This window comes from Anneissia japonica, unplaced genomic scaffold (assembly GCF_011630105.1).
Source record: "Anneissia japonica isolate Jap-2015-1 unplaced genomic scaffold, ASM1163010v1 scaffold287800_len1627635_cov199, whole genome shotgun sequence".
NCBI lineage: Eukaryota > Metazoa > Echinodermata > Crinoidea > Comatulida > Comatulidae > Anneissia > Anneissia japonica.
This window is the reverse complement of record NW_022731299.1, coordinates 1,342,170-1,362,651: the sequence shown is the minus strand read 5'-3', so window position 1 is coordinate 1,362,651 and position 20,482 is coordinate 1,342,170. Positions and strand designations below refer to the sequence as shown.

General features: G+C 33.7%; 1 protein-coding gene across 1 annotated transcript in view; it reads right to left on the bottom strand.

Moving 5' to 3' along the window:
* LOC117115302 (alpha-aminoadipic semialdehyde dehydrogenase-like) overlaps nt 1–18,467 on the bottom strand; it is a 35,269-nt gene extending 16,802 nt beyond the window's left edge. The window contains exons 1-8 of the mRNA XM_033259033.1: nt 18,224–18,467; nt 17,433–17,552; nt 16,477–16,557; nt 9,427–9,550; nt 2,659–2,791; nt 2,274–2,318; nt 343–420; nt 65–122 (exon numbers count right to left, since the gene is read on the bottom strand). Coding sequence (XP_033114924.1) covers nt 65–122; nt 343–420; nt 2,274–2,318; nt 2,659–2,791; nt 9,427–9,550; nt 16,477–16,557; nt 17,433–17,552; nt 18,224–18,430 — 846 coding nt within the window. The 5' untranslated portion in view covers nt 18,431–18,467. The remainder of the gene's footprint in view (nt 1–64; nt 123–342; nt 421–2,273; nt 2,319–2,658; nt 2,792–9,426; nt 9,551–16,476; nt 16,558–17,432; nt 17,553–18,223) is intronic.
* Nucleotides 18,468–20,482: the final 2,015 nt, after the last annotated feature.

Below are 20,482 nucleotides of genomic sequence, written 5' to 3'. Positions count from 1 at the left end.
CTAAAAGTCCCTATTGTTAGGAATGATACTGTACATGTATGCACTAAAAAACCACAATATTTACCGGAGTACTTCCCGTGAACGATACTAATGGTATCCTTGTATCATGCGATATTGCCTCACTGAAAAAAAAACAAAAAACCAATGAAATCATGAAAATTTTAAAAAGTTGCATACTTGAATAAATCAAACGCCTACACAGAGTATTAGACTGATTAATGGGTTAAATTTGCAAAATTTTAGCCCTAATAAAGAAGCAGGACAACACAACTGTAGGTAAAGGTTGATTGATTTTTCATGATAAAGTTGTCATAGCAACATTATAACAGTAAATTTTCTTACCCAATATCAGTTCCTCCAGTTATCATTGAGCAAACAGCAGGAGAAATATCATTGTTGATAAGTGTGTCGGTCATAATTCTACACATGATGTTAATACAAATTAGAAAATAAATTGTAAGATGACATGTTGAATAAATTATTGACATATACACCCTAAAATAAATTACAAAGCACAATTATTCATAGTTATTAATACAAAAACGCATAAAAAATTTCAATCACACCTATTATATGCTATAATGGAAATATGGAATTTTTATACAGTACAAATTTATGTAGAAAGTGAAATGTTAAAAGATTAAATGATCATATATAGCGGACAATACCAAGGCCGCTAGGCACTTCACGTGATTACATACTCATCTATCATACACAAATACAACATATTATCAGCACTCTGGGAGAGTAACAACATAATGCTGCTACTAAATCAGTGATTTGTATTGATAACTACCGTGTACTGTAATACCCCTGGGTAGAGTATTTGGCCGAGACATAATTATTCCTGCTTCTTGTCCTAACGACTCTGGTTCAACCCTGGCCAGTGTTGGGTATTACTGTAATTGGAGTCTGAGCGCTGTGCTCCTCAAATAACCCTTGCATTAGACTTGGGATAAGGGATAATATATCCATTATGTTTCATTTCATTTATTATTTCCAGGCAATATAAAACACAGTATGACAAAGACACAAGCCTGAGGATAACGTACACGACAAACATACATAATAAATACAGCAAGCTAAAATAAGGAACAATGTATCTATTAGAAAGTATAATACATACTCCAAGTATTGAAATACACGCCATCGTGTTGGGATTCAATATTTCGACATTAATTATGTCATCATCAGGAATGTATCTATTATATGTTTCATTTCATTTATTATTTCCTGGCAATATAATATAGTGGTTAGCTATAAAAGTGTGATATTTCAAATACCAAATGTACAGGTCTTAAATAAAGCGGCCTAATGACTTGTACATTGACACCTTTTTAAAGAAAATCGGTTGAAAAATGGGACAGTGCAGGCCAAAATAAAAAACTAAATTGAGGGGCAGGGGAAAAATAACCCCTTTGACAGTTAAAATACATGAAAAAGGTCATAACTTTTTTATCTGAAGTCACATTTTGGTAATATTAGTGTCTATGTTTTTGAGGCCAAGGAATTGATTAGTGTTGTCAGAAATAGCTTAAAAATTAATTATAATGGTCAATTTCAAATTTTATGAATTTGTTTAGGTGTTACGGAAAGAAAACAAGATACGCACTCTAGGATAAAAAAATAGGTGCTGTACTATGTATTTTTTTTTTCTATCATTAATCATTGTAGCATTAGCAATCATCTCCACCAGCTTAATTAAATTTACAAAGCATTTTAACATGCATTATAGGCTTACATGTATCTTACTTTTGATAACTGAAAATGGATACAATGTTGACTACTATGGACATGCTATACTGTGTAACCATAATGTTGCAACACATGGAAGGTTTATCAATAACACTAAATTTCATAAGCATTTGCTTATCTACAGGCTATCCACTCAATTAAACATTTAGAAAATTGTATTTATTGTATAATGATTAACAAATACTACACAACTTGCCCACTGAGATCCCAGAATTTAATAACTTTTTGGAGCCCTAGCCAAAATTTCCAATATTTGAAATTGGACAAAAAAGGAAAATTTAATCTTTAAAGTGGGTGAGTGCCTTGCTCAAGGGTACTACATTACATATATTTAAGGTGGGAACACATCCCATTATTTTTAGTATCTATGGTAGCACGACAGTAGGGTCTCCTGGTAGTGTACATTCTTATTACTAAACTGAAGAGTCTGAAGACGGCTGCTGTGTTCACAAAAGCTTGTGTTGTATCTAATAATTTTTTTTTTTTTTTTTTTGTGAAGAGCCTTTTTAATAACTTACTTTGTGATGGCAACGCTCACGAGAGGTGTTGATGGCGCACCTTTCCTAAAAAAAAAAAATAAATTATCATAATTCATGTTAATTTGTTAAAACAAGCTACAGTAGCATACAATATCCATCATATTCATTATTTATTATTTTCCAGGAAGAAGTTAGAATAGAAGATAAGATTCAAAGTTACATCAGTTACATCATAAGATAATAACTTGGAACAGAATAGAATTTGTCATTTCATTTATCTATCGATGATAATTATTATATTACTATGACAGGCTAAAGCTAAAGGCCAAGTAACAGAGAACCAAGCCCCACCATGGTATGAACAAATTTTAAGAATACAGTAGGGTCCTCAGATTGTACACAGACTGTTTCCTCCCTCACTTACCATAAGAGCGTGTTGCCACAAGCCAATGATAAAGAAGCATTCCAACCATACACAGCAATTGGGAAATTGAATGCAGTAATAACACCAACAAGTCCAATCGGATTCCATTGCTCAATCAATGCATGGCCAGGACCTACAGCAGAAGAGAGCAAGCATAACAACGTTTAGAAGTTTGCTGAAATATTAAATTTACAATTAGCCTTGTAGAGAGAAAAAGATAATTTTAAAAGCAATTTGAAATCCTGAAATTAAGTCTGTGCAATTACTTATTAATATAGATAATATTCATAATTGAAGAAACTGATGTAAAAATCCATTGCTCTTTAAATCAATATTGTAATTTAATCTAGCATCAGTTAATAATAAAACTACCATCTCTCATAAAATATGGATACTGTTACAATTCAATTTACAACATTGAATAGCTATTCAAAAGGATCAAAAGTTTATTACAGTACACAGACATTTCAATACACAATCCATAAATTAATTACTAGTCAATTTCTGGACCAAAAAAACATAATTGTATTACATCCAGTGTTCGATTTACCCAGTATCGCATCGCAAAATGTGACGCGTTTTACATTAATAGCGAAGCACTTCCACAAATGCATCACCAACAAATGCGACGCAATTATTTGCCTAGAATGAACCACTCAGTCTTCAGCAAGGCCTGGCTGTAAAAACTAAGAGGCTTGGTGCACTAAAAAGTCCCGAAATTTTTTTTTAAACAGTCAAAGTCAAGTTGTTATCCAATGTACATTATGCTTGTTTACATCGAGTTCACACATACAGTGCTCCCTACATTACATAAACCATTGTTTTACTTAAATACTTATAAATGTTGGAAAAAAAAAGACACATCACTGTGATTTTCTTATTTAAAAATGTGTCATTTCTTTTCTTTAAAAATCATTAACTATCACTGCAGAAAAAAATGCTATGCACAATTTTGGAATTGCTACACAACACAAAGTGTATAGCAGTTTTTGTTACACACAAAATATGCTGGAAATTGAAAGCTGATTACATCTGATAATTGGTGATGACTTTTTTTTTCCAATTTTGATTTTCAACAGCAGGCTCACTCTGAGTATAGAAAATAAGCAAGTGATATATGGACTTTTTTTCTACCTACCATAGACAGTATTAATAATCGGTAAATATTAATACGCAAATACAAAAGAAAGAATGGAAATAACCTTTTAAATATGTAATATACTACTTCTATTACCTTTTCAAAATGAAATTAATTATCTGATATCAATTTGGCATTCTATGAAATATACTATCTTCTTATTTTGTGCAAACTCCATAAAAAAAAGGCTTTTTGTTAATTGACTACATTATTGACTGTGTCTACGTATCTATTTTATTAATCTATTCTGTGTAAACTTTAGCCAAATGAAGGCTTTCAGTGATGTAAATTTGTAGCAAGTTCCAAGAAATGATGAGACTAATTGATTCACATACCGGGGATGGGCAGGATAGCCATGGTTAATTAAATGGCACTGTCAAAATTGTCTTCATGAGTAAATGTTGATAACATTAAAGAAACGGAAAGGAATTGTAAATATTGTAAATGTACAGTACATTGCCAATTGGTACATTTCAATTTCACATAGAATTTGTGGTTATTCTATCTAGCAGACAGGTTGGTTTTTTTTGTTTTTTTTGTTTTTTTTTATAGTAATGGTAATGGATGTAGACTTCTAAAGAGCATATACTAGGTCTCTATACGCTTTCAACAAATTTCCAAAAGAAGTTGAATAAAAGAAACAAATAAGATGAAGAAGAGACAAAGGAAAAGGAACAACAGAAAACAATCAACAAAAAGAAAAACAATTAGATAGATGAGAAAAGATGAGTTTTAAATCTGGCCTTAAATTGGGAAATAGATGGAGATTCTTGTATATTATTATGGGGAGTGTTCCAGAGATTAAGAGCGGCGACCTTAAAAGAGCACTCACCCTAGGACTTCAGCTTGACTTCAGTGTAGATGTGATAAAGGTGGATCGAAGTGAACAACAGCAGGTTTGGGAGTGGTATGTATTAATAATATATAACTCAGTAACCATACTTTGCAGGCCAAAGATTATTTTTTTCTTCCTGGGCACTCATTAGAGCTGCTTCTTACTGTACATCTAACTTCTAGCTTTGGAAGGTATAGTACTTATAAGTACATGAATATGGTTGAGTAGTTAAGAAGGGAAATTTAACACAGGCTTATGTCTTCCTTGGACAAATAAAATGAATTGTGTATGGTATATGCATGAAGTTATTGAGCTTAGATTGCAAGATAATGTTATGTTTTTTATGCATGATGAAAGATTATTAATCCCATGCGGCATAAAATTGAACCATGTTGATCAGAGAATTAAACTATAATGTGGATTCATTATAAATATCAAATTTTGATAGGATAGTTAAAAATTACTTTACCATCAGTGCTTGGAGATGTTAGTAATTTTGATAAACAAGACAGAATTCAAGCTAAATCACAGAAGTGTACCGATTCTACAAAAGAAGTCATGGCAAAATCTAAAAAAAAACATGTTTAAACTTCATGTAGATCCTGTCAACGGCCAAGTCTAAAGATGTAAATATTAGGGAATGTGCTCAACCACAGACAGCAATATATCTCTAGATTAAAGTGTGATTTACTCTTATACTTTATTTTATTTAGTTGGATAGCCTTCTCAGTGTCATATACTTCTCATTCAAAGAGCTTTTAAAACTAAATAACTTTTTTTTCAGATATCCAAAACCGATCACAACTTGGCATACATTGTAAGCCATATGGTTAAGAAATGATTAATTATATGTATCCTCAACGACTAACAATTTATGAAAACATTTAAAAAAAAAAAAAATTAATACCACAATACACAATATATTTAGTTAGAGAAAGTACAGTATGGTAGACAGTGACCCCTGGTTCTCAATCCCTATGAAACCAAGTGGAAATACTACATCTGCTTAATTTGATTTTATTATAATTTTTAATTAATGTTAGTAACCAACATACTTTATAAAATGTAATCTACCTCCAACAAAATACATTAAATATTACTGCAAGGAAATCCTATAAGGGAATATAATCCTTTGCTGCTAAAACCTTGCATAAAGAATTCAGCCTTTCCAATCTGATATACTTTTTTGTATTTTTTAACAGTGACCTAAATAAAAAATTTAAATTTCAGCTTCAAGCTGCTCACTAATACACAACGGTAATTCAAGTAGAGATATTTTGAAAGTACTTGGCAAAGCTACATCATATTCCCGACAGACGGCACACATGCAAGTTGACTGCCTCCTACCCTTAAACAGTGGACGAGTCAAGTGGCTAATATAAGGTAAGTAATATTTTAACCATCTTATTGTCAAATGGACATGCATGAGATTGGAGACATTTGAACTTTATCATAGTGTGGTCAAGTGGTACAGCATATGGGAACTGAATACGATTTCTTAAGGGTCTGGATATATTGATGATAGATGATTTTAAAGTTCATTTCATTTCAAAATGAAGCATGCAGGTCAATAGATGTGCACAGCTAATTGAAACTAAAGAGAGTTGAGATATTTTGTTTGCTATCCATTAAAACAAAAAAAAAATCATTCAAGCATGTTACTCAGTTTGTACAGACTATTAGAAAAAAAAAGAAAATAAGTGTTGATGTGTAATACTGTAAAATGCATCAGAAATGTTTGGTGCTCAAAAAAATATTATACTTCTGTTTTTGGGGATAATAATAACAATAGTATTACAACAATATTATATAACAATATTATTATAACAATATTTTATAACAATATTATATAACAATATTATATAACAATATTATTATTATTATAATTACATTATTTCATGTACACCTTCATTTGTGGTCATGACAATAAAGTTTATCTTATTGTTAATTATTTCTGTAATATATGCTGAGTTAACCATCACTTCAACAAGATTTCCTTAAAAAAATCTCGGACTTTAATGTCTTTTCTTTTTGCAATATCTTGCACATTTTGAAGTATTTTTATTATTTTAGGTTTGAAATGAACGATAGTAAAAAAAAAATATACAGTATGAAAAAAAAACATTGATGAAAGCCCAACCCTGCACAGATATACTGTATTACAGTATAGTATGCCTGTGAAACACAAACTGTTCACGTAGTGGTGTTTACTACAACTAAAGTTAAATGGCAAAAGGGCATCTATTGTGTCTTCTCTTGTATCGTATCCTCCATAAAAAGTAAAAAACTCATCCATGGAGTGTAATGTTTAATGTCAAATAAGTCGCTTATATTGTTATAATTACCTCGTACAGTACTTTTAATTGGTGGATATGCTTTTTGTTCGGTGTGAAAGAAATAAGAAAAAGACTCCAAGATATCAACTTGATGTTTTAGATATTATTAATGTGTAATGACATTTTACCAAGAAAAGCAATTTTCGTGGACGTATCACATTTCATTACTGTTTGGTAAATAAACTGCCCTTGAGCAGGATGGTTTAATTAAACAGCAACATACTTGTCAAAAAAAAAGCTCCTAACTGTGACTTCAATTGCTATTAATGTTCAACATCAAAGCAGGACACCCAATCTGGGTACTTGCAGCAAGTATGAACATTTGATAGAGAGGTGACCTTTTGGTGGAACTGCCCAATAAGCATTTTCATGAAGCGCTCCGTATTTATGTTTTATAGCTCATTATATAAAGCGCGTGAATATTAAACTTGTCTTCACCACCTTTTGCAATGTTACTTACATTAATGTTGCACATCTATTCTAATAGTACTCTCTGTATGTGTATTGATCAGTGATGAAAATATTGCCTGGGTTGTACTGATTTATTTATTTTTTTATTTTGAAATATTGGGTTTTGATTATATTTTTATTTTTTCCACTTCATTTTAAGACCACTTTAAGTGCCGGTCTTTAATCAGACGGATTCTAAGTAGAAACCAAAACTGCTAAAGACCATTAAAACCCTGGTCCTTAATTCTAGTGAGACCTGTAGTTATTTTCTACTTCCTTCATTAGCCAGGGAATTGCTAGAAGTCTGTAGCACTATCCCATTACACATACTGCCACTGCCAGTGACATACATTCTCCAGTTTGGAGAGCACTAGAGTTTTAGAAGAAAGATAAATACACATAAAAACTTACTCCAATGATTAATAATTAAACTACATTCATAAATCAAGCATTTAAATAATACGGCAAAGCAATTTCAAGGAAATGCTTGAGTTTTTCTGTCAATATTGATAGGCTTTTAAGGTTTATATACTGTAATTGAAGTGATGGATGAAGTAAAAAAAGTTATCTTTGGATGCTTCAGCAGTTAATAACGGTGCCAAAAGATATGAGATGATGTCCTCTGAGTGACAGGTAAAAGGTGTGATGTATTTTAATATCAACACATGCTTTATTTATTTATTGTATCAATCCAAAAGTGAATAATTTGTTTCTGAGCCAGCAAAAAAATAATCCAGTGAGTAAAACAGAATTGGATATAACAGGTTTTCACCTCACTGGTCAGTGGTAAAGTGGGACTTTAAGTATAACAACATCCATAGCTCTCCATCATTGTAATTGTTGTTCTTGAAATCGAGCTCTTCATAAGTTAATCTGTTTAATGTATAATTATGATTTAGTGAAGTTTAAAAGGCAAAGTGTGATTGCTTGATGGAAAACTACCTTAATGACTGTGATTGAAAAAACACTTCAATAATACTATGTATTCTAAAAATTGAAGAATTGAAACATGACTGAATTTTTACTGTTTTTACTAAGCTGTGCTTAGGTAATTTTTGTTTTACAATTGAGTCAATTTCTTGAATTAGATGATGGAAATTGTTGTGTAAAAAAATATACACATTGGCTTACTTACCATGCATTGAAATGTAAGTCTGATTGTGTGAGATATGAAAGGATTTCAAAAACCAATTTCAAAAAAATCAATATCGCCAATGTAATTGAAGTGAGAGCAGGAATAGACTGCTGTCACACACCCACAGGTCAATATTTCAAACAATTTAAAAGCATGAATTTTTTATTTAATTTTGTTAACAACCTGAAATTCACTTCACAATATAATATTTGGTTGTAAAGTAGCTACAGTATGTTCTAAATGAATTATATTTGTTGGAGGATCTCCCACTATTTAATGCTGTGTAAAGAATAAATTGTATTGCATAAAGATTTGGAGGCTAATATTATAAAATATACATTTAGCTCAAGTTCATTAACAAAGGATTTTCCTTCACTTTTGATCATTAAAAATAATGTATTATTTTCATAGATTAAAATATACAGTCTATCTTTGATGAGCCAAAAAGTTGAAAAATTGGATTCAATATTTGGAATGTTCACTTTTTCTATAAAGGAAGCTAGAGACTTTCAATTGATGAGAAAAAAAAAAGGCTTTGCCAATATCCAAAATCAACGACTGCTAACTAAGTAGTGGTCATGTGGCTTTTATGGTATCAAATGCAGCGTGCTTAGGAAGACGAAATGTTAGTTTTAAAACATGGGCCATTAATGTTTTATTGATAGTGTCTAATGTATGACAAGGAAATTGCAGTATAATTGTTTATCTACAGAGATCAACTTTTGACCCTTTTTCAAAACCTTTCAATTGAACTTTTTACCATGTTTTTCAAAATTATAAATTAGGAGATAAAATAGAGAACCAAATTTCATACAAGTTCTAATTTTTTACATCTCAGTAACTAACCAACATTTTGCAAATAATAATTACTTACGTTCCGAGGGAAAAACATGTCCGCCAAACATTCGCGAGAGACCAACAGCATAGTCACAAACATCAACAAACTCTTGCACTTCTCCCTCCCCTTCTGGCAGGATTTTACCCATCTCAATAGATAGCTAAAAAATGCAAAAACAGTGGAGTGGTTTAAACACATTTTACCTTCACCTAAAGCATGCAAGGGGAACACTCTGGTAAGGTACTCCTTCTGAGTACTAATTAGGAGAGGATATGAGAGAGGAGGATCTTGACAAGGTACCCCTTACTATTACAGGCTGAAGGAGTCTCCTGCATCTAGTGGGAGACTATCTTTTACCCCATTTCAAGCCCTCCCACCAGCCACATACCTTCTCCAGCGTTTCATGTGTCTCATAGCAAAGAAAAAGTAACCTTATGATAAATCTTTTAAATACAAGCCAGGCCCACACGTACATACTACTATCAGGTACTATTTTGCCTCAAAACATTGGAAGAAATTTGAGCTATTACCTGCACACTGAGTGGCCCCTAGAGTGCACCAGAGAGCATCTAGGTACAAAAATTTAGGCGGGCCCCAGACCCACACCATTAGAGTCCCTTCTATGGTAAAATCTAAAGCAGCACTTCTCTCTAGCTTGGAATGTATGAGAGGAGGTCCTTGGCATGATATTCTTTGAGTACCGTACCCATAAGGGACATAGCAGAAGGCCCCCTTGAATACTCATTAGTGATATGAGAGAGAAGGATATTCATAAGGTGACATCAGTGCTGATTTAGGGGTATAGTAGAGGAAGGGTGGTCTTTTTAAGCTAAACTGACAATGTTCCCTTACCTGTTTACTGTAATCCCTAGTGACACATTCTCTCAAGGCATTGCATAATACACAGTTAACTGATAAATTACACGCTGATCTCCATCAACAACTACTTTCTAATATTTTAGCGAAGGGAAAGGGGATAGGAATAAAGAAACAAATGAATTGAGAGAAAAATAGATGGAGACAATTAGCCTAGACCAAAAAGAAATAAAAAATAGGCTAAATACCATTTGTATTTCTAAAATGATTTTACTTTCATTTAAATCATACAATTGAGTAAACTCTGGCATCTAAAACTTTCCAAATTAATGTATCAATTAAGTCAATTTTGAACCTTTCAACCCACTCCTGAGGCACTTATTACAACTGACACTCTTTCTAGCAGGTTAACTCCAATCAATATACGATACTCCTTATTTTATAGGGTGAAACAGTCACACAATTTGTTAGGCCAATTCCTGTGGTAGTTAATCAAGGCCAGTGTTCTCCCAATTGAAAAATATTTACTTGTAAATTTGTCCATAAAAATTCAGCAATGCGCCCAGTGTGAGGCGTTACCCCTTTTGAGTGGGGTTTAATGGCTTGAAGAAACAACACATATATTCATAGCCTAAGCATAGACTGGAATGATGTTAATTTACTGGAAAAGGGCCAGCCTAGACTACTGAGGCCTTAGATCAGTAGTTTTTTTTTATTATACAACTCAACATGTTTACTGGTTTGGACAGTTATTTTTACTTTGAAAATTGATGGCTAAAACACCTTCAAGAGAACACTGAAGGTGTACCCAGAATATGGATAAATAGGTTAAAAATCAAAACAATTTCATGTTATTAAAACTATTTTAGAAAGGCAAATATCCTCGAAAACAAAATTTAACTGGCTGAGTTTATTTGTAGTTCTGCTCAGTTGAGAATATAATTGCCAGAAATCTGCCTAGGTTTGATATAAAATTGATTGGAGGGAACAAATGAGATCAAAACAAATATCTTATTCTGTAGCAGACTTTCGTCTCGTAGAATGAGGAATAAAACAATGGTAAGAGTATGCAAAGCAATAAATAATGCTAAGCCCATCATATCAGGGTTTTTATGTCTAAAACACAGCCAACAGAGACACAATAACAACCTCCAATATAATGTTGTAGAAAAAGGTGTATTTACTACTCTATAACAACACAAACATAAGAGTTGCAAAACTAAATGCATATTTGTTAATTTGCGCCTAAAATCATCCCTGTTTATATCACCGTAAAATAAATAATTCACACAGAGACTTCACACAGGTTGGTTGAAGGAAAATTTACAACAAAGTACAAACAATTAATTACAACATTACATTATGTATATCAACATTAATTTGATCAAACATTATCAAGCATAAAGAGAACATTCACATCTTAAAATGCAGCTATTTAAATCCTTTAAGTAACACTGTAGATAAAGTGCTTTGGACACAAGGAAGGGATAGAGCCACCTGGGATTGGAGAGCTGCTTTCACAATACCTCCATGCTTTCACTAAGCCACATTTCTAATGCACCATCCAGCTAATGAAAACATATTTTAAGACAGAAAGTGCAAAATAATGTGTGCACATCTTGTTTTCACAAACACTTTCTTTATTCTTACTTCAATCGAAATGTTCTTTATACTATAATCTTACCGACACCTTTCCCGACGGCTGAGTGACTAAAAGTCATATCTATCAATTTAAGATTGCTTCTTGTTGTATTTTCCGGTCTTTGGTGTGTACATATAACTTATGAATTATGCAGCTTACAAGATTGGATTGGATTCAACTGTAGTTCATAAATGAAACCCAATTAGATTGAAATATAATGAATTGAAACGTCGGCCCGTTTTAAGGAAAATGTCACCGTCGCAGCATCAATCAGCGAAAAGTATATTACAACATACTGTAAATGTCCGATTTTTGGCACTTTTAAAGCCTGGTTGACTTATATTTTTGGTGGTGTATGAAAACAGCAGCTGGCTTTAATATCTACACATCGGCATAAATAAATCTAACAAAGGACACTTTCAGAACTGACTGAGAATGACGCCGACACTTAAAATTACTTGGAATTTACAAAGTAAGCAATTCATGCCTTTTTATTTAAATTTGTTTAAAGCCAAACACAGTGTGTGCTTCTAGGCTATTATACTTACAAGTACAATAATATATTGGGGTTTTTTTATTGTATATACAATATAGCTGAACCTTTTTAAAATGACAATTTACATGTTTACATGTCTATCAGTCTAAGTATTTGTATTAAATATTTAACATTGATTTTTGGATTTTGTAATTCTGCTTGAGATTGTACATGTTATGCATAGATTTGGCCTGCAGATTTATATCATGTGACCAGCTCTGACAAAATCCTACGTTTGCACATTCCAATTCTGGGCTAGCATCCAAATTATCCGTGATTCTGCATCTCGACCAATTTCACATTTTTTGCAGTTTATGAAAAAATAAATATTAAAGAACAATTCTGCTTAATATTAATCACTATGACAGATGTATTAAAACTATTTTTAATACCTACCTCAAGAGGAAACCTATGAATCTTTGGATGTAGTTTACTCGTAACCTACTTTACAGGATCCAATGAATTAAATATTTATTTATTTACGTAATACTCAACAAATTCTCGTTAAATAAACACTTTTTAAAAGATTAAATATGTAGAATTCAATAATACCAAAAACCTAATTTTGAATTTTTACTGACAAACATAGAGTCGGGTCACATTATGTGTGTATGTAATGCTTCATGACTAAGCCATAGCTTCTACAGATGCATTTAGGAGGATTATTTGAATGTGCTAGCCTTGAAAAACAGGGCATAAGCTTAATCTCGCAAGCACTTGATTTATAGTATAATATTGTTATGTACTTCAACATGAACTTTCACTCTGTAAACCAACAATAGCAGTTTCCTTATGTACTATGGTAAATAATCAGACATTAATAAATAATTATAGAAGCTTGTGGTCCAGCGGGAAGGATTAAGACCTGAAACCCAGACTGCTCAATTTATTCATTCATACATCCTTAGGCAAAGCTCTTCATCTACAATGTCTATAATTAAGAATGGCTACCTTAAGGATGTGAATGCTAGATTACAGTAATTCACAGTGTATTAATGTTTCCAGAGTCTTACAGATCGGTAAAGATCTTGTCTAACTTATGTAAAAAGTGAGAGAATAAGAAAAGAGAGGGAAACAAGACAACACAGTAAAACAATAAGGTCTGTTGATGATTAAGGGACACCCCCTCCCCTCCTCCCCTCCCCCCCCCACAAAAAAAAAAAACAAATAAAAAAATTCTGTTTGTGCTATTTATCAATAAATAAATCATTAATCACTATAGCATCGTTAATCCGGTTCGTGAATAGCAGACTTCAGAGTCCTTTCAAAGACGCTATCAAATGTTAGTTATTGTAGTATTAAGGTCTGGAAAGCTTTAAACAAAGATCTTTCCAAACTCATGTAAAATGATTAAATTTTTTATTATGGATCTTATTATAATCCATTTGAATTAATTTGCAATATTATTTTGTCACTTTATGGGTTATCCTGATTTCTAGAGTCTCATTGTCTGGTTCTTTGTTATCGCAATTTTATCTGTGTTTCATGTATTCTTGTTGAAAATGAGTTAATCAGTCAATCTATATACTGTCATGTGGAAGAGCATTCCATAGACGAATTGCAAAAAATGAAGGAGGTTAAATATCGAAACAAAATATTTAAGATTTTTAAATAAACTACATTACCAAATTTCAGTTTTCAACTGCAAGCATGGAAGTCCTTACATTTGCTGCAAGCAATTAAAGGCTATTAGGATTAGTACAAGCAGTTAGCATGCAACAAGTATCCCCAAAAACATTCTGTATTGGCAAATTGCAGATTCACCTCGTCCCCGTGGTAGACCAAAGCGCCGTTTTAAGGATGTGCTGAAACATGATATTGCCGATTTTGACATCCATATCAACATGGGAGGAAATCGCACAAGACAGAGCAGCATGGCCAAATGCAATCTCAAACGGAAAACACATATCAGCACAAAAATTTCTGTAATAGGAGGCATATAGGGCATCAAACCACAAGTACCGGTAGCTATTAAGGGCATGCACGCTATTTCCGCTTTAAGAACTGAACGAACCCAATTTGCAAACAAAATCATCAAAATCAACATATACGGCCAAGAGAGATAGAGAAGCTTTAGAAATGATATATTTGAAAGGCCGTTAATAGATTATGTAGAATTGTTTTTGTTCTATTTTTTAGTTGAAATCTACAGTAATAACTAAATTATTCATAATACGGAACTAAAATTTTTAGATTTAAAGTTTATAATTAACTTTGTATTAAGCAAGCATAAAGATGTAGGTGGAAGTATATTTCTAATAAAAGGAAGGAAAAAAATATTGTGCTACACTTAAATAGAAGAATTTGAAAATGGTCGGTTAGTCAATCGGTCAATGTATATATTTTTAATCTTGAAATATGATATTTCAAACTGCAGTAGTCTTAGCATCTATAGGGATTTCTTTGAAACAGTGAGAAACTAAAAATAGATTCTGTTATTTGAAAATAATTCAATGTATTGATCGGAATATATATTAAACCACGTACATGTAGCCATATATTTTAAAATTATGTTTCAACAAGAATAAGATCTATAAAAAAGAAGAAAAAAAAAAACTTTCACTGTCTTTCAAAAGCATTCCAAAATGACTTACCGATGCAGCTAGATCAAGCTTAGAGCTGCATTCACATCAAATCCCAATCAAAATTTGGACTGTTTCAAAGAACTGAACGCCAACGTCACTATTCTTACACACTAGCCCCTTTCTTATAGACGTTTCCCCAATATTGCGGTCAGCATGCCTGCATGGTCTATACCCTTTCACACAGCGCCTTTGTTACCGCAATATTGTGGTAATCTTATGCTTTTCTGTATGAAAGGGTCTTATAGAATGGTGTAATATTGGCGGTTTAAATACCACCAGTCAATTGTTTTCAACTTTAACCATGTTTGTTTGTGCATCATTGCACACGCCGGCTTGATTGCAGCAATACCGAGTAGGCCCTTTAACCCACAGCAAGCCAGTAACCGTTACTGCAATACTGCGGCAATATTACTAGGGTGCAAGGTGGCCTAAATAAGCCAGCATATTGGCGTATCAACCCTTTCAGACAGAAACCCATGCTGGCGTACTTACTGCAATATGGCGGCAATATTACTAGGGTGCAAGGTGGTCTAAAGTAAGCTGGCATATTGGTGTATCAACCCTTTCAGGCAGAAACCCATGCTGGCGTGCTTACTGCAATATTGCGGCAATATTACTAGGGTGCAAGGTGGTCTAAAGTAAGCTGGCATATTGGCATATCGACCCTTTCAGACAGAAACCCATGCTGGCGTACTTACTGCAATATGGTGGTATTGCAGCTGTCTGAAAAGGGCTACTGATTCAATCCAGAAATTTGGATTCAGTGTAAAAGCAACTCAAAGTAGAAAGCGTACATCCAATCAAAGTAAATTTACTGTATGTATCACAAAAAAGAATTATTTGTATGGGCTTCTCAGATTGTAAAAATACTACAGCGTTAAGTCAATAAATTTCCTGGCTTACATGTGGTTGTAATTATCAATTTAATTATGATAAACTTAACTCCTTTGTCCCCACTTTCGTAAATAATCAAAAATCTGCATCTTATTAGCCGTTCCCAGTTATTTTTTTCAACACCCCTTCAGTGCATTAGCAAATTCATTTGTACAACAAACAAATGATGTCCAAAAGGGAGGGGAGCGATCGAGACAACAACTAACTTAAGGAATCTGGGGGCATGTGAAAATAACCTCTCAGGCATTTTGGTCATTCAATTTTTTCTTTCTTTCACTTTTCTTTTTTTTTTACTTTCCAAAAAAATGGGAGTGGGGGGGCACGGCTAGCCCGGCCCTTCTTAAATTCACCCCTGAGCACAAGCATGTTTTTCTTGCCTTATGTGTAATGGGATTCACTTGATTTTATTTGATTCCAATGACTGTCAAATTGGCTGGAATAAAAAAAACAGTATAACACACCTTCCTTTACAGATTTTATAAAGTATTAGGGTTACAATCTAACAGTATGTGGACTTAATTAATAATCAAATGTAAAATCTGTTTGATTTGTTAATTTTCTAATCTTTTTTAAACCTTAAGTAACCAGTCAGTACTGCAGTAAAAATTTCATACCAATTTTCCAAGCGATGTTTTCTTCTCCCTCAAAGCTTCTCCAATTTGACGGACAATTTCTCCACGGTGAGGCCCGGGTATCTTTAAAAAAATGTTTCAAAGAACCGTAATCTATTACTGTGAGTTAAGAGTAATTAACATCAAAGGCTTGTGAATAGCAACAGCAGTAATTTTTCACACAACCAAAATCAACTCCACTCGATCAACCTCATCAACAGATTTGGTTTGTAAAGCATCATTCGTCCTGTAATTGACAAGTTAATATCTGTTTGATAAACCAGTTAAATTGATGATGCACTTGTTTAGGCCTAAATCTCAGTCACCTCCATTTTTTAGATAAGCCTATTATAAAGCCTAGTTTCCATAAAAATAGCTACATCCTATCACCAGCTCCTTTTGAGACGCTGATTGGTACGTTGAAAAGCCAATTGCGTCAGGGACGCAGTGCAACGATTGCAGTAAAAAAAAAACTGTAGCGACAGTGTAGCCAAACCAAGCTAAACAGGTCCTGGTTAAAAGTTTGTAGCCTTCGTAATAGACTACATGTCCAACATATTGTATCACATAAGTACAGTAAATAAATGTCTTTGGTAAAAGCAGGAAGTTGTTATAACAAAGTGTACAGACACTGTTCAGTGTTCTCCCAATTGAAAAACTGTTACCGGTATTGAATTCATAAAAATTCAGCAATGGGCAGGTTTGAGGCGTTACCCCTTATGAGTGGGGTTTAATAACTTGAAGAATAAACACACTTATTCACAGCCTAGGCTTAGACGGGATTGATGTTAATTTATTGAAAGAGGGCCAGAATAGACTACCTAGGCCTAATCAGTAGTTTTTTTTTATTATACAAAATCAAAATTTTACTGGTTGGCCGGTTATTTTTACCGGTACAACTGACGGCTAAAACGGCTTCGGGAGAACACTGCTGTTGTTGTTTCTAATGAAGGTATCACCTTTGACCAATCTTTCCAGGCTTCAGTGGCATTCTTTACTGCTAAGTTGTACTCCTGCATGGTTCCTTGCTGTACACGAGCTATGGGCCGGCCATTGAAAGGGCACATTGATGTTACAACCTGCACAAAATGAAAGTCTTGGTATTTCATTATACAAATATTGACTGCTCATGAATGAAGGGAATGGTGAAATCTATTGCCCCTCAGTGATGTGGAGACCGTAGCCTATCTTCCCGAGGGCAGAAGCACATTTTTGATCATTAAGATATAAAAATGCTCGCCATGAACCCTACAAGGCATTTTTATTCTAGGCTCTATTCGGCCTATTGGTTCAGGCCTCTCCATCGGACATGTCAGACCCCTTGTCAGCAAATTTCTGGCCACTAGGCCTAGTTGACAATCTCAGGAACAGTGACAAGTGCTTCACCATGAATGTATGATTGATAATCAATGAACAGCAGTAGGCTAGTGCAGCAGACACTGGACTAAACTAGTCCCGGCTAGATTGCATGACTATATTATTTTATAGGGTGCCCAGGCCCATGGAACCGCGCATGCATGGATGAACAATAAATAAATTAAGATAATAATAGAAAATACAATAGAAAGGAAATTGGTATTGTTCCGACATCCCGTCGTAACAATGAAGTTATAGTTATACTCGGCATAGCCTCCTCCGTGGAGTTATTATTGCAATGCTCCATGCTTCTCAAGGCCTAGCTAGTAGTAGGCTGCCTAGGCTAGGCTTGCACCAAACGGTGAGCCGCATACCATCACATGGAAGACCTCACCTCGCCACTACCGCACCAGCTTCCATTAAACACTCCATTATTATCGGCCTTCAAACCTAACTCTTTTAAAAATGAAAATTTGGGATCCTCTATTAACAGAGGACCATCTGTACTTTGCATACGCTGACATGGTAGTGCAGCAACTGTCCTTGAAATTCTTGAAATTGTAACAAAACTGGAAAGCCTACAACCAGCTTGCAACGCCATGGTGAAAACAGAAATTAGTGCATAGTGCTCTCGCAAGTGGGCGTGCTCCATCAAAACAAACACACCTCTTACACACCCACCAAAATTTTTATTTTTGTTTACAAATATTTCGCCAAATTTGTAACAATTGTTTTAGTTAAAATGTTTCAAGGTGCTCATATTAAATTAAATTTTTAATGGTTGCATTTAACTTTTAAGAGCAATATTATTTTACAACAATGCATAATTTTTATTTTTCTTTGAACTTTTACTAACCATTTCAATTTCTAATCAATTTATTATGGCCTTATATAACTTTAAATTCGAGGTTTAGGCCTTTTAAACATATTTTACTCAATTTCTACCAGTAGCTATTTCTGCATTGCTTTTATCATAAATTATTATTTTAATTCAATAAATAATTTTTCTTACTGTTTCTATGACAGTTTCGCCTGGCTATATCAGTCAGGCTTCGTCAGAACGGTAGGTTTTAGTCAGGGGGACTATAATGTAATTCCGTAGGGTTTTGATGAATAGACGGGCCGGCAGAAAATTGGACCATATGACACAAGAAAATCACATATCAGACTGGGAAAACATCAATTTCCTACATAAAGAACACTGGGTGGGTAAAACGGAAAATTTAAGAATCAATGCATCAGAAGAAATATATACAATGAATAGAGACGATGGCGCAGTGACATCACCTCTCACACTTATAATGACCAACTATTACTGGGGAGCAGCTGCAGTCTGCGGAAACCTACGGATAGTCAGGCAAAACTGTCAACAACAAAAACAGCAAGTACTTTTTTTTTGGTTTAACACAAAGAATTATTTATTGAATCAACTATTGGAAACCAGATGACACTATTTACCTAGTTTAAGAGTGATCAAATTTAAGTACTGTGCCTATATTATTGGATGATTTTATTATCATGCCTTTTGTGATTGTGATTTAGGCCTATATATTTATGTCTCTTTCATATGTCTGTCAATTTTATGGCTTTATTGTGAACGCACCCGCTGTGGCACTGATTCAATACTGTAGATTTTAAATAAAGTTTAAAAAAGGCCTGTAACTATGGATCGGTTGAACCTCTTTCCAAGTGCTTGAGACCCTTCTATTAATAATATGCTGAATTCAGTGTGTAGGTACCCATACTTGATCAAGGCATTACCAAAAAGTTTATCTGTCCATCAATGTACACCACGTGGGCCTACTTCTTATACAATATGTACAAAGGATAAACCAACTTTGACTTGTTGCCCCAACCCAAGATTTTACAAATTTAGGAGCTTCTTTTTAGCAATAATATAAAGTTATATTTTTTAACAAAAAAAAAAGAAAAAAAAAGGAAGAACATACTTTTAAAGTTTCAAAAGGCCACCTTTATGTTTAACGCTTTAAATGGGCCAATAATACCGGTAATACAATAAATAAATAATAGGCCTAAGCTTTTGATACAAATAAATTTTAAAATGATGGTTAAATATAAACATAGAAAGGCCTAGGGTTAATTGCGGTCACCAACCCACCCCCAAACACCAACCACTGGAAGAGTGTAGAGCTGTTTTGAAAGGCCTGGGTTGGGGGGGGGGGCACTCTAGAGTCCACACCCACCTGAGCCCCATCCGATGGCTGGGGCTGAGGTAAGAAAATTTGAAACTTTTAGATGGCCGGAAAAGACATTCTTATATAGTGATTCATCATCAACACATCACTAGTGGTCACAATAAAGCTCCAACAAATTCCTCATGATCTTTTATCAGACACTTTATAATAACAATTGTTTCATGGCATCGATCATCACAAAATTGTACAAGGGTTGTATAGTAAGTAATGATAATAATAATTTAACGGCATATAACTACTGCAGAACGCTCTTTCCTTAAAATGTGGGTCGTTTATAAAGTTCATTTTAATATTCAGTCAACTTCTTGAACCCCTTGTGAGAAGCTGAGAGATTTTTCCCCTGTTTCCCCCACCTATGATCTGCGCCCATGCATAAAATAGACGAAAAAAAACTCATACAGCTGAACTAAAGCGATAACACTGAGCAGTGGCGCCAG